We start from the raw sequence: 15,117 nt of genomic DNA on the forward strand, positions 1-15,117 counted from the left end.
CTCCCTGATTCATCATCTGCATTCTGCAAAGGTGAATTAGAAGCTAAGGTAGAAAAGAAAGATTTATCTGATAAAAAATGTAGAGTTAAACTGAGCTTAATTGAGAAATTTGGCATGAATGTCACACAAAAAAAAAATGAAGAACATAAATCATGAATATAGATAGCCATCAAGACTTAAATATGATGATAATTTGATTTCTGTATCTTACAGGTTATATTTATCAAAAAATATATATATTTAATTAAGTGTGTAATGAATGAAATTACTGTGTATATTTGAGTAAATCTCAGCTAAAATTACTTAATTTCCCATCTTTATTTTTTGCAAGTAAAAGAGTTATTAGCTAATTATAATTGTGCACTTCAATTATCGATCAAGTATTTCAGACAAAGAAAGAATCCGACCCGTCAACCCATTGGGTTGACTTAAACGGATCGAGTCCCGTCGTTTCCTGTTGCATTGTCAAGCGCAGTTATCGGGTCGGGTCAAGATTGCTTAACGGGTTATAAGATTCAATTACGACCGTCATCTCCTGTATGTTATGCACCCCCAAAACCTCGCCCTCCACTCCGACCATGAATCAAATGGAGTCGTCTCTCCGCGTCCGCCGCTTCGAAGGGCTCCCCTCCCCCGATGAATTCTCCTCCAAGATCGAACCCGCCAATGTTGCCGCGGTACTCGATCTGCCTCCCAATCGTTCTTCCGTAGTTTCCTTCTCGTGTTTTGATTTCAGAACTATTCCTTTTCACCTCTTCACGAAAATGATCTCGGTCCAATTTTTGCCCTCTTTGTAGGTCTTTCACGGCGCTGTTAAGGATTGGAAGGCCATCTCACGGTGGAACCCTTCAGATGGAGGTCTTGACTACTTGGAGGTTAATTCTCTCTTGCTGCTTTGCTATTTCATAACTACTCTCTGTCTCCGAATAAAATCTTGAATATTTTAAAGAAAATTGTCTTTTTTTATTAATATGAACTTCGAGAGGTCAGAATGATTGGAGATGTTTCGGTTTCGGTTTTATGGTTGGGTAATTCTGTCAGTTTGTTGTATAAGATGCGGGTTGGGTGCAAATTACTTGTGTATTCTAGAAAATAGCTGGTACTGACAGCAGATGAATGAACAACACGTTCGGTGATAACTCTGTAATTACAGTATAGGGGTTTGGTTTGTGATAAGAACACAAAGAACTCCGGATAAGTGTTTGTTGGTTGTTGATCTGTTTGCTGATACGATGATTAAGAGTTTAAGAACGTTTAGTTACAACTGGAAGTGTCAGATTGGTTCAAGAGGGTCTGTTTGTGTGGATCAGTACCTCCATCAGTATATGTGATCTCAGGCCTCGAGTTGGATGCAAAAATTTATTGCCAAACTAAATTACTGAAACAACTTCTCCAGCACTAATGAAACTTCCAGATGAATGCTGCAGAATAACGGCTTCACTTTGATGTGATATTTCGATATGCTAATTCTGAAAATCCATTGTTTTACAATGTTAGGGTGGCATTCTAATGTGTTCATAAATATTGTTGTAAATATTTGATGAGGGAATGTACACTGGCTGGAGTCCTATTGGAAAGACGTTTTCTGTGTTTTTCTTACACTTTTAAGGATGTGCATTCACAAGTTTCACACCTGTAAAAATTATGGGCGACTGCTGAGGGACTCATAGGCAATTTGAATGTAAGTGCTAGATTTTGTGTGAGGCTTTTTTGAAAAAGACTGGATGCCATGGGACGACCAGGTTTTATTATTATCTTGATTGAAATTGCAATCTTTCTTTTCTCAACACTTCAATTGACATGTCACATTTTCTATGTAAACATGGGTAAAATGACCTGTGGGTACTGCCTGCTATGATCTATTTTAGGAGATCCAAAAGTAGATAACAATTTCTAGTAAAGTAGGAACTTTCATGGGCGGCCATCTTTTTTACACGACACTTTATCCTTAGTTCACAATAGTGCAATGTTATGTGAAAGATGGTAAAATAACTGCAGGAAAGTGTTGGGTCTTCTGTCTTAGAGGCTATGCTGTCAAGATCAGGGCAAATTTTCTACGGTGATATTAGAAGTCATGAGAGGGTATGATCCCCCTTCCTTCTCTCTCTCTCAATTGCTTTTTAATATTATAAATCACATATCTCTATGCACATCATGTTCATGGTTTTGACAGACTAGCTTCCTTAGCTTGGCATATCTAAATCTGATTATAGGTACCAATACCGTTCTCTACATTTATTACCTCTTGCAAGAAGCATCTCCAAAATTTGGATGTTGGTAGCTCTTTTGAGGCACAAGTCTGTTCAGAAGATTCAGACTTGGCTAACTCAGATATCCCTGGTGAACTATATGTAGCTCAGGTTGGAACCATGAAATATTTTTAATATGAATCATTTAGCACATGTAGTACAAATGGTTGAAGTTGTTCTGAAATTTCTTTGCAATCATGAATCTAAGAAATAACCTTGTTTATGTGTGACAAAATCAGCTGACTGCATCCGCAGGTTCCCATCATGAACACGGAAAGAAATGAAAGGTGTCCGTTGGAGCCTCTGACAGAAGACATCCAGATGGTTCTGCTCAGCCTTCATTTTCCTTTGTTATTTTCCTAGTATGAGACCAGATCTTTCAGTTAGGATGCATATGGACATATGTAATTGTGGTTGACTTTCTTTGTGATGTAGCCTGCGTTTCTAGGGATCAAAACTTTGGCATCGATTAACTTCTGGATGAATATGGCTCATTCTAGATCAAGCACTCACTATGATCCACACCATAATCTGCTTTGCGTGGTATCTGGTTGCAAAAGAGGTATTATCTTAGTTCATGTTTTCTTACTTGACAAAAATCCTAAATCTGTTCCAATTGGAGGTTTTTTTCTTCTTTACCTTTTTACAACTTTGTGACCATGGTTTATAGCGGTTAAAGTGATTAGTTTTTTCTCCTTTATTGCAATGTTGGTTGAACAATTTGTTTGAGAACTGGTTGAGTAAATAGATTGAGCTGTACTTTAGTAATAGATCTATTAATTGGATGCCAGTGTATGCCTTGATAAATGACATGGAACTAGATAAGCTTATATTTCAAGCCTTTCTGGCATTTCAATTGGTCTGTAGAGTTAAATGGATTACAAACTAGAATTTGCTAAACCTAGTGGGCATGTCTTGCCTTGTGACATTTTTTTTCTAACTTACCATGAAGTTTCTGATAACCATACAATTGTTTTGTCTGGATTTTTCATTTTTGACAGTAGTACATACTGCAAGTACATGTATTACACATCATACTTTAGCTTTGGTAGGATGGACTTTTAAATCATATTGGCTGGTCAATGCACAAACAGTATCGAAGTCAATCTGTGACAGAACATCATGAGGCTAATAACTTTTGACCTGATTTAAAATAAACTTCTGGTTAGATTTATCAGGTGATGGTCTGCCCTAGATCGATATGTACTTTCCACTTCGGGGACATGGATTTTTGGGAGTCACTCAAGCTGAGTGTTTGTTTGTCTGAAGTGACACTTCATGATGTAAAGACTGACAATTTGCTTGTCTTGTTGCACTTCTCTTCATGTTTGATAACTCACACATGCCGTTCTACATGGTTGTAGTGGTCCTTTATTCTTCCCACTGACAAACTTGTGTTTTTGAATGTGTATGCACATAGTGAACACAAATGATGTAATGGTTATCCAGTTAGTTCCTATAGTGGTCTATGGTGTGCATAAGCTAGATTTTTTTTTTAAAAAAAGATGTGAACTCCTTCCATCATCATTTTGTGATATTTTTCCTATATTTTGATCACGGCTTATAATTAGTGCTTGTTATATTTCGATGATCCTGCACACAAGTGGTTAGGTCTCTATATTATAATTGATGGTGCCATCATGCTTCTATCTTCACACTCTATATTTTAATAGTAAACTCAAGGATCGTAATTTCGTATCGTACCGAGCGGTACGCTATGGTATACCACTCGATATATACGTATATATATATATATATATATTTATATAATAAATATAAAATAAATATATAAAAAATAATATAAAATTTTTAAACAAGGATGTGTACGTTGCCTCGGCGATGTCGCCTCCTTTTCTTCTCCTTGTCATGTTAGACGAGGAGAAGAACGTGGTCTTCTCCTCATCTACGGCGTTCGACAAAGATGTCGAAGGCCGCAGGCATCTTCGGCCTTCGGTGAAGAATGCGGCAAAGGCTGCAAGCTTCTCCAGCCTTCGGCGAAGAAGAAGTCGAGCCGTCGCCTCTTCGTTACCTTATGGATCGGGATCATCGAGAGAGGGCGACGTCGGATCGGAAAGTGTCGAGGTTCTCCCGATTCTCCCTCTTCTTCGAGCGTCTTCTCCCTCTTCTCCCTCGACGCTTCTTCTTCCCTCGTTGCAGCCAGGCTGATACCGCCCGGTAGTGGGCGGTTCGCGTACCGTTCTACTGGCAAACCGGTTTGTACTGCCCAGTACGGACGGTATCATTCGAAATTAAAATCAAGTAAACTTTAACTTTCTTCATGAACTGTTTTGTTGATAAGCTATGTGAGTCATATCTCATTTGGCCATTTGTGTGGCTTAGGTGTACCAGTATGACACGTGATAAATAGTCATTTTATGTTTTAATATAATGTATATTGATTACACCATCTGTCAAACTCTTCCTTCTCAGCTGTCTTATGGCCCCCTTCTGCATGTTCCATATTATACCCGATGCCAGTGTATGGAGAGGCCTCAAACCATAGGTATGATGTTCTTTGATTATACAAGGAAAACTATATAACCACTTAAAATCATCATTTTTCTCTGCAGTGCTGTTAATATAGAGAAGCCTGATTTTTTGGTCCATCCAAGAGCCAAAAACTATGAGGAGCATTCCCAGAAGGTCGTTCTACATCCTGGAGATGCTCTTTTTATTCCTGAAGGATGGTAGGGTAAATTGTTTGTTTGGTTATAATACATTTTCTTACTTGTTACCATAACCTTTTACATTCATCTGTGCTATAGGTTACAATTCTTTGTTTTTGTTTTGCAAGACACGTATGCTTGTTAGTTTATTTTTTTTTCAAGAAACACGGTGCTAACTCAGCAACTTGAGGAACAAACTCTTCTTGGTAACTTTGCATCCTGGCCTACCTGGTTCTTAAAAATAAAAAGATAATAATTCTTAATTGCTATAAAACACTGAAAATATTATTAAAATCTCCAGGAAATTTTTATTTGATATACTAATAGGAGTGCTAATTGTTATTGATTGTTGAAGATTATAGTAAGTTTAGGTTAAAGTTTTGTACTTCTATCTAATGGCAATTGCCATATACTCCTTTTGGGAGGGAGAAAAGTTTATCCTGCAAAATTGACATTGCATGTGTGTGTATGGATGATGTTAGGTTGGTCATGCCCAATGTTTTTAATAGGCGCTTGGGCGAGGTGAGGCCCGATCGCCTCGCACGACCTCTAGGCGACATGATTCACTGAGGTGCTGCCTGGGTGCTCACCCGAGTGAAAGTGGCGTAGCACAAGAAATTAGAAGAGAAAGGACGAGATTGGAAGAGAAAGGGGTCTAGGTGAGGAGGGCACTGAGTTGAAAGCGAATACAATAGAATTGATCAGTGCTCTGTCACAAACGGTCGTCGCGCACCCGCAACAACTCCGTTCAACAAATCATTCGTCGCTCTCATCTACATGTACAGCTACTTGGCAGCCTGTTTTGCTTTGGTTTTGAGTCATTTTGCTTGTAAAAATGTAAGTTCGAACAAGCTGCAGCGTTACAAAGCGACCACTCACCGAACCGAGCAAAACAGCCCCAAAACAGCCCAAAACAGCTCCGTTTTCGTGTGCCGCGGGCTGATTTCTGGAATCCGCCTCCGCTCACCAAAACGTCAGCCATCTCAGCCCCTTGGAACCCCCCGGGTGGCACAGGGCCTGATGGGGCTTCGGTATAGTACCGGGCGTTGAACACTCTTTCGCAAGTTCGCACGTTGCCTTGACGGGAACTTGTGGTCGCGCCCGGGACTCGGTGAGCAGCTGTTTGTGGGCTTGCAGCTGTTCGTTCAACCTTCTAAAGCCCTTGTTTTCCCCCTCTCCCTCTTTTCTCTTGTGCACGCAAGGTGCTCGCTGAATTGCTTGTAAAGCTTCCCCTCTTTTCGCGAGACGTCGGGACTTGTCCGTCGCTTGTTCTTTCGAACTAATCAACTTTCTCTTTTACAGTTCCTTCGGGACCTGCGAGAGGTTGCAAGTGGGCTGATCTTTGCGAAGCAATATCGCAAGGGCGAAGCGCGACTTAGGCAACGCAAGCTAAGTTCGCGTCTTGGCCGCAAGGGTGCCTCACGCCTTAGGCAATTCCAGCTAAGGCCGTGACAGCTCGGCGGCAAAGACTTGATCTGTGCTTGGTGGTGGATGAGAGGGTAGAAGATGCAATAGATGGGAGGGCAAGTGATCTTGCTGGAAGACGAAAAGATAAGGTTTTGAAGGTGGCGGATGGGAGGGCAGAAGACTCGCTGAAAGATGTGATCTCTCTCTCCCCTCTCTTTCTCTTTCACGATCTACCTTTTCTCACACTCAAGACATGATGCATGATGGACGTGAGAAGTAATTAGTGCTCTGTGAAAAGCAATAAGTAGTGCCCAAGACACGATGCATGATGGACATGAGAAGCAATTAGTGCGCTGAGAAGCAATAAGTAGAGCACTAAGTAGCAATAAGTGGCATAATAAGTAGCGCACTAAGTACTAAATCACAATAAATAGCACTCTTGATTCCAATTCCGTTCTGTCAAGATGCCAATTGACTCATTCATTTCTAAATTTGGGTCAGGAATCACCCTATCAAATGCTATTGAGCTCAAATTATGAGTCAACTCAGGTATAATAGTTAAAGAATCACATTCCGTAATATATATTTCAAGTCGGCTATGGGAACACAATTTGATGTGGTATTTTTATTTTTATGATCATATTTATCTTTTTTTATATTTTAATATATATATTTTATATTTTAATATTCTTGAGCGTATCGCTTTGCTCGGGCAGGCATGTAGCATCTCGAGCGTTTTGGGATCTTGATGCATTTTGGTGCTTAGCACTTTTAAAAACATTGGTCGTGCCATCGTGAGCTCAACCTTCAAAATTCTGAAGCATGCCTCACCCTTTTTACCTATGCATAAAGACATTGGAATAGCCTTCTTATGGTTTTAAACGGGCCTAACCTATTGGCTTAGTTTCCATCTTGACCATGACTTTGAGTGCGCATGTCTATCTCTCTGTATAGATAACATTAATAATATTAATACAGACATATATAAATACACACACACGCACACACACAATTTAAATTGTGGTGAGGATGACATCATTGACCTTCCTTGTAAAATGTATGGGTGGGCATATGCAAGAGTAAGGCGAACAAGATGGAAACCAGCTGTGAAACAAGAGATGTGGAGACTCAGAATAAAAGCCAGTGAGAAATTTTATAGGCAGGGGTCAGGATGCTGCTGATGAAGACAACAATTATTCATATGAATATCGCATGAGAGTATGGGTTTGGGAGAAACAGAAGTGGAGATGTAGGAAAAGTGAGAAGGAAAGAGGAGGTTGATGAGAGCAGAAGGGAAATAAGGCCTGAAGAGGAAACATTTGGGGGTTGTAAATTGATATGTATTAAACGAGACCTGGTCTAGTTGGGTTATTTGGAAATTACTTTTCCCTGATCCAAACTGGCCCAATTGGAGCTGGAAAACTTAATATGAGCTTGCTGAAATTTTGATAGGTTCTGGTGTCCTTTTCCTTTTCTTTCTTCATATAGGTTTTCGAGTGTCTCAAAAAATAGATCTTTCTTAATGTAGTATCTAGAGTGTATCAAAAAATAAAAAAAAGACACCTTTGATAATCGAGGGGTTAATGAAAAAGATTTGTTGAAATGATCCACACAGAACAATTCTAACCTCAGTATGCATAGTTCTATGGTTCTATTCCTTTATTATGCATATTATAGTATTAAAGGCTTTAAAGCTATAAATTTCAGTATCTATTGTATTTGATTTGACAGTTAATGCTATTGTAAGAATTTATAAAAGCATAAAAGATACAGATAGGTTGCTTTTGCTGACATTAGTTTGACTTTCGGAAGACAAATTGTTGCACTGGTGTAACTTGTGTGATTGTCTTGCTTATTATTCTTGATACAATTTTGGAGGCTCGTTGCTATATTTGTTAGCAAAGAACACTTAGTATAGTTGCTGCCATGATTACGATATGTATTTCTTCTTTGAGTGAACTTGTTCTCTGTGCTTGCTTTATATGTTTCACTGATTAGGAAGATTTTAGCAGGTTTCACCAAGTGGATAGTGATGATTTAACCATAGCAGTAAACTTTTGGTGGAAATCAGACATGATGTCTAACATGTTCGAACACATGGATCCATATTATTTGAGGCGGATATTGAATAGGTATTATGTTGCATTACCCTTTTGAAATGTCTTTTCCTTGCAGTTGCTGTATGTTGTCTGGCATAACCAAACTATATGCATCTTAACCGTTGGTATTCATATCCTAATAAATGTTAATTTTTTCTATTCTTCTGAATGTGCAACTGTTTTTGTGGATATCTAATTAGAGTTTACATCTTTTTTCTCTTCTGTTTGCCTTATGGGATGGCATTTCTATCTTCCTGATGTATAAATAGATTGGTGGAGAAGGAAAAGGTACACATTTTTCAGTTTCAATCATATTATTTTAATGGTAGGAATTTTCTGTTTTGTGGAATCTTTCTGTTTAGCCTCCACTATTACATTTTATACCTAGTCTCTTGTTACTGATAAACTATCCTTTTGTCAGAATAAGAATTATCTAAGTTGACCTTGTGTCTTAGTTACCAAGTCCTTCGAATTTTCTATGCTTTCAGTTATTTGCTTCATCAAATATAGTAATGATTAATTATTGGTCATTAATTAAAAAGGTTGGAGGTAACACTTCAATAAAATGTGAAAAAAGATAAATAGGATGAAAAAGGAAGATAAGAAAAAAATCAAGAAACTCATGGAAGCAAGGTGCTTAAGGCAAAATCAAGCAAATATAAATAATTTAGGTTGAAGATTGTTACTTTAGGCGAATTCCTAGCATATCCTAGCTTGAATCTTGGGCACCATTAAGTGCATAAATATTTAGAATGTTAGGAAAATAATTTAATTTACTTCACTGTTATTAGTCTGAAAAAGTTTTACAATTTAATAGGTTCCTAAATCCACTCACATTTTGGAACTTCTATTCTCATCTCCATGGTTGTACCTTTACTTTTCTACATCAAAATCTCTGTGACACCATATCTGTATTTTTTTCTAAAGATTTTTAATATGTAGTTTGTGTCTCATGCAATCTTAAACCATGCTAGCAAATGTAATCTGTTGATCAGATGGATCAAATATTTCTTCTTTATGATCAAGTGTCTCTTCTTTGCCCCAAAGACCATCCTTTTAATCTTATAGTTTATGCTTCAATTAGCCTGTATCTGCATTTTGGATGTGAAGTTTCTCAGCAATAAATGTTTTAAGTTTACTACCCACACTTTGCCTTGTTTTAGTGACCACCTCTGTTCTAACTTAACTATAGCTGCATTTTGCCTTATTTATTTAATCACCACCTCCACCCGTAGTAGCTACAACAATATATCCGAGTCTGCAAACTACATCTTGTTTTCAATGTTTAATGGGCTATATATGAAGATGTTCTGCGAAGCATGTTAGTCTTGTTGATTTGAATATGTGATTTTTTATTGTATTTTTCAATGACTCTTGAACTGATAGGTAACTTATTGAATTTCAGTTGCAATTTAACTATGTAATCTGTTTACATTCTGCTGGGAATAGGACAGAATCAAATGTTACATGAGAGCTTCAGTGGTGGTTCCAAATTTATAGAAAATTATCAACTTGCTGATGATGCCTCAGAAGGTTAGCCTTCTTCCTGAAAAATTTTAGATTGATCCTTGCAACTGCATGACTTTTATGCATCTTTTCATGTTATTGGCCTGTAATGAACACGAGTTTGATGAAGACATGTAGACACTATATTGTCGAGTAGATTATTTTTTATTAATATATAAGTAGTTGAAGATGGAAGCTTCAATTGCTACCTTGGATGTCTAATCAACTCTGAAATTTTAATAGTTGTTTTAATCTGTGTGTGAATTAAAAGTTATCTTAGATTTATGAAATGAGGTGCAGAATGCTCTGGCTTAATATAGTGCCTTATGCCCATGGTGTGGAGTAATAGAACGAGCGTGTATCCAGAATTTATATTCTGATGGTCAACATGAGCATGCCACATGCATGCAGGCCCAGTGATGACACTGTGTATGGCTATGCCTACTGTAGTAGAGTAGTGCTTCAATCCACAGTTCAGCTTGTTGACAGGAACATGTTGGGCCATGCTTTGCTTGTGAATTGAATATTTTACTTCTGGGTCATATTAAGGTCTTTGGAGTTCCATAATATTATTTTGAAAACAACACGAGTTTTTGTATGTGGTTGAACATGCCATTATTGTGTGCCATTTGCATATAAATGAAAAGATTCATATAATGCATTCTGGCCCATGTTGAATGGGCCTTTGTACAATGCAATGACATGTAGACACAATGTCAGTTAGTCACAAAACTAGGGTTCACCATTTCGGGTATCGGACTTGTCTCGGAGATTTATCGGGCCGGTACAATATCGATTTGTACCGATGTACTGACACATGGTATGCTTGGGCATGCCAACGGGGACTCGGGCGATCTGCGTCTCGATCGCCAGTTGTACTTGTCCATACCGCCCATGTCGTACCAACTCGGACGGTACAACAAGCCTTGCACAAAATCACAACCTTTTTGTTGATTAACAAGTCTCGTGCCTACGCATTCCCAGCACAATTCCTTTCCACGAAATTGAACATCTTTGCTTGCACCTTATGAAGTTATAAATTCCAAAGCTATCATTAACTAAAAATGCTTACAGATATGCTAATAGGTTTCTTGTACATGTAGCATTGACAAGAGAATTGAGGGGTTAAAGAATTGGTCCGGACAAAGTCTTAAGTCCACTAAAGATGTGAGGGTTTTGAGGGAAACAAAGGGTTTTGAAATTGGAAGAATGAGCAGTGTAGATGAATTAAACTTGTAGCAACTATTTAGATGCAATTTTAAAACCAAAAGTAATTTCCAAGCAGTGGTGATTTTTTATCAAGAGTTAGCATTATGTCCATATTGTTGCAAATTAATGAGAGTTAAAGTTATCTTTATCCTTTTATCCATTGCATTTTAAGATAAATGTAATATTGATCACTTTGAATAGGACACTGTTGGATGCAAATACCTTTATCAAGGAACAATTTAAGACGGAACAAATGACTTTCCTAGTTTATTTGAACATATTTTCAGAAAAATAAAAATTATTAGCCCAAATTAAGAATGTTTTTTGGGAGATGACAGAAATAGATTTTTCATGTCTAGACTAAGGTTAGAAGTATTGGTTTCAGTTTTAACTATAATTTTTTGCATAGGCTCCAAATTGGTTGATCTCAAGTCAAATTTGGATCAATCAAATCCAAATTAAAAAAATAAATTTGTGGCAGAATCGATCAGAAATAAGTCCAAATTGATCAGATTTTGTTGGAATCAGCTGATTTTGGGAAAAAAAATGGCTGAATCAAACAATTTCCAGCCAATTTTGGCTACTTTTGGACAATTGAGTCATGAAGTCTTTATCTAATGATTAAATAAAAAGAAAGTAAGGAGGAATGGACATGAGAGGAGAAACAAAAGAGAAGGAAGAGAGAGAGAGAGAGGGGAGGACCGAAGTAGGAAGTGGAGGGGGGGGGGTACTAAAAGAGTGGGGAGAAGATAGAGAGAGAGAGAGAGAAAATACAATAAATTCGTGCTTGTACATCCTTTATTTTTAGAAATTTTAGAATTTTCTATTTTCAGTTTTCATTGTTAATATTTTTAATTATTTCAGATTGGTTTAGATCTCACCAATCTCATTCGATTGGTCTGGTCGATATTGATTCTATTGTTGCTGGCTAATTGTGACTCCAATTTTGATTTTGTATAGGGTGATGAGATGCTTTTTCTTTTAATAAAATAAATAATTAGTTGTCTTATTTCATTGCTCATATAAAGATCATTTCCTCAATGCACGTAGTTGCAAACATAGGATAACATGGTTGTTGGGGAAAAAATAGTTATCACTTAGCGAATACTGAGTTGCGATAATCTCCTACACTGGCACCCACCCATTTATTTACTTGTACAAGCAGCTAAATCAAATGAAACACTTATATTACATGCACAAGCAAACTTACAAATCTTACTACAGAACAACTGCACTTGAAATGCAACTGCAGAATTGTTTTTCTTTGGATACCAGGATTTCCTTTCATAGAATTAGGATATTTATGGAAATCTAGCAAATAGCTTCTGGTGTAGGATTCTTGATGATTCAGTATGCTGATGTATAATCTGTCCCATGTTTAATCTGTTATTACATTTCCTCATGCAATATGATTCTCTTGTAATAACTTGATCAGACAATCATGAAATGGATCGTTGTAAGCTGAGAGATACTACAGAAGAAAATAGCAGGAGGCATGGAATCTTGCAGCAGCTGGAACCCTTTGCACTTCATGTGCTATATGAACTTGTGTCTTTAGTTCATAATACTATTAGTGTTGATAATCAAAATGGATCTACTGAGTCCACTTCAAAAGATTCGTCTAGTCCAGATGTTGAAAAGGAGCAGATAGTGAAAGATAATCCACCCTTGTCAGAAATTGACACAGTTGCAAACATCCTTTTGGCTGTTGAACCACTTGTGCTCCGAAATATTCTGCTGGGAATGGTGGTAAGCATATACTTTGCTTATATTTCAAAGGCATTAAATGTGATTGACATAAGTTGCCTTATAAGCATATCAATGAGAAAATTTGTTAGTCTGAACTGTATTCTTATAATGTTGCATTAGATTGGTCAAGTAAGCAAGCAAGCACAAATGATGAACTGGAGTAGTGCATTTTATTTCAAGTACTTTATTTCCAGGCACAAATTATGAAATAAGTTGATGTAACAAGATAATTTCTTGAGATCATCTTGATTGTAGGAACAAAAGTGCCCTAGATCATCTTCTATAACAGAAGTTTATCATCTTGAGATAATCTTTTATAGCAAAATTCACATCCTTGAAATGTGAAGATGAAAAGATGCAGTTCAAGAAACTAAATCTGCAAAATAGTCCTGATCCTCTACCTTAGGGACAAGGTGGATCTGAGAGACATGGAGTTGTTACGATCCAATCTAGGGACGTGGCAATTCGTTTGTGAGCAAGTTGGCGTTCAGAGTTCAGACCATAACAATTTAAGCTAGGCTATATTATTTGTTCAAAAAATTGCTTACTTGTTATTTATCTGAATTGATTTTAAGTGTATCATCCTTTTCATTAACTGTTTTCAAGGAGACAATATAGAAACCATTACCTACTAGCTATCTAGAAGGGTTATTGGTTCTTCTTTCATTCAGTGTAAGGCTTTTTGCTAAATTATCACAATAGAAATTACTTGTTTTTGCAAGTGAGTCACCGAGGATTAGCCCTACTGGAGGGAAATAAAAAAGTTACTGTAGTCCTACTTGAGGGAAATACAAGTTACTGTTGGCTTTGCTATCATACTATTACAACGTTCTAACAGCCTACATTATCAGTCTAAATTGAACTAATAGAGAATCCACTCTTCTTTTAGCATCACTTTCCAAGGACATTGGAAGCCCTTATCTTGCACATGCTTTCACCAAAGGGAGCAGAAGTTCTGACGAGGAAGTTTGATGAGATGGATCAACAAATCATGAAAGAAGAACAGTGAGCGGATCCTAACTTCTTTTTTCATAGACATGCAACTTGAGAGATGAATTTCTTATTGCCTCCCTTCTGTTGTATCCAGGTGTGAGTTTTACCGTCAATTTTATGGTGTTTTCGATGACCAGTTTGCTGCAATGGACGCAATATTGAATGGGAAAGAATTATTTGCTCTTCAGGTACTTGATTTTCTGCAGTAGTGATGTATCCATTCTGTGAACCGTCTTCTTTGAGCTAAATATTTAGCGCAGGCATTGTGCCTATCTAACACTAATAGAAATCAGCTGATATGATGAGCTTTGATGCCATCAGCTTTTTTCCCTAGGGAAGATTTTTTCTGCATGGATACGATAGCTTTCTTTTCCTTTTATTCAGAAAAGAAAGTGTCATGCGCATAAGAGAGACTACCAAGGTTGCATTGCTTTGCTAATAATAATCATGGAACTGCATTGCAGGCATTCAAGAATGTGCTGGATAAGTACCTTGGGGCACATCCTGACCAGCGAAATAGTTGACGGAGCTAAAGCCGTCCGAATTCAAGATCAAGCTCTGAAAAAACTTAGGAAAGGTTCCATCCTTGCCAGTGGATCATTTGAGAATGTCGAGGTTAAAAGCCCGTGCTCAACTAGAGATGAGTAGTTTGTGATGTAACTTATCAAGAAAAAAAGAAAAAGAAAAACTGTTTTGATTAAAAGTTACATTATTTATTTCCAATTGTTAAAATTTGATATAGATTTGCATCTTTTGTTTATCACTCAAGTTCTTGGTATTTGTGATAACCAACCCACCCAGTTCAAAGTATTTATCATGACAAGCTGTGAGCAATCTTTATTTTACTTGTATGTAACGTCTATCACTCTAGTTTTTCTTATCAATTTGCACCGTACTCTTGAATTCAATTTGGGTATTTGAGTTTTTCTTCTTCTGACAGTTTGAAGTATTTGGGTAATCCTACTTCATAACATGTATCGATCAAGTGTTTGTTTTCCTCTCTCTCTCTCTCTCTCTCTCTCTCTCTCTTTTCTTCATGTGGTAATCTCATCGTAGGTAAGCTTTTTTTAATTTCTTTTTCTATTGCTGTGTTTGGTGGAGAATGTGATCTGCCAGCGGTGCGAGTGGGATCTGTTGAAAAGGATTGCAAAGGATTGATGTAATTGTCGACAAATCACAGTGAAATCGACAATTAACTTGAAAAGAGTCACAAGAAGGCTCAGCAAACCCCTTTGTCAC

The 15,117-nt window shown here is 37.3% G+C and overlaps 1 protein-coding gene across 3 annotated transcripts; it reads left to right on the forward strand.

Moving 5' to 3' along the window:
* The first annotated feature begins 556 nt into the window (after positions 1-556).
* LOC135648331 (lysine-specific demethylase JMJ31-like) lies at positions 557-14,786 on the forward strand. Of its 3 annotated transcripts, none has more exons than XM_065165919.1 (15): positions 557-677; positions 798-875; positions 1,999-2,082; positions 2,214-2,360; positions 2,505-2,573; positions 2,685-2,811; positions 4,680-4,752; positions 4,820-4,936; positions 8,335-8,454; positions 8,691-8,746; positions 9,871-9,954; positions 12,572-12,885; positions 13,775-13,890; positions 13,973-14,066; positions 14,343-14,786. In XM_065165919.1, the coding sequence occupies exons 1-15, from the start codon at positions 579-581 to the stop codon at positions 14,400-14,402; spliced, it is 1,638 nt and encodes a 545-aa protein (XP_065021991.1). In that variant the 5' UTR covers positions 557-578; the 3' UTR covers positions 14,403-14,786. The 3 variants fall into 3 exon arrangements, with proteins under 3 accessions (XP_065021991.1, XP_065021992.1, XP_065021993.1); XM_065165920.1 differs by having other exon boundaries at positions 8,691-8,709; positions 9,876-9,954; XM_065165921.1 differs by lacking the exon at positions 2,214-2,360.
* The last annotated feature ends 331 nt before the right edge of the window (positions 14,787-15,117 follow it).

This window comes from Musa acuminata, chromosome BXJ3-9 (genome assembly GCF_036884655.1).
Source record: "Musa acuminata AAA Group cultivar baxijiao chromosome BXJ3-9, Cavendish_Baxijiao_AAA, whole genome shotgun sequence".
NCBI classification, from domain to species: Eukaryota; Viridiplantae; Streptophyta; class Magnoliopsida; order Zingiberales; family Musaceae; genus Musa; species Musa acuminata.

Bases quoted from the DNA above. Each gene is read 5' to 3' on its own strand.
- LOC135648331 (XM_065165919.1), top strand. From the start codon at position 579: ATGAATCAAATGGAGTCGTCTCTCCGCGTCCGCCGCTTCGAAGGGCTC. The intron at 4,753-4,819 runs GTATGATGTTCT...TTTTCTCTGCAG, and splicing joins GGAGAGGCCTCAAACCATAG to TGCTGTTAATATAGAGAAGC. The intron at 8,747-9,870 runs GTAGGAATTTTC...TGCTGGGAATAG, and splicing joins TCAATCATATTATTTTAATG to GACAGAATCAAATGTTACAT.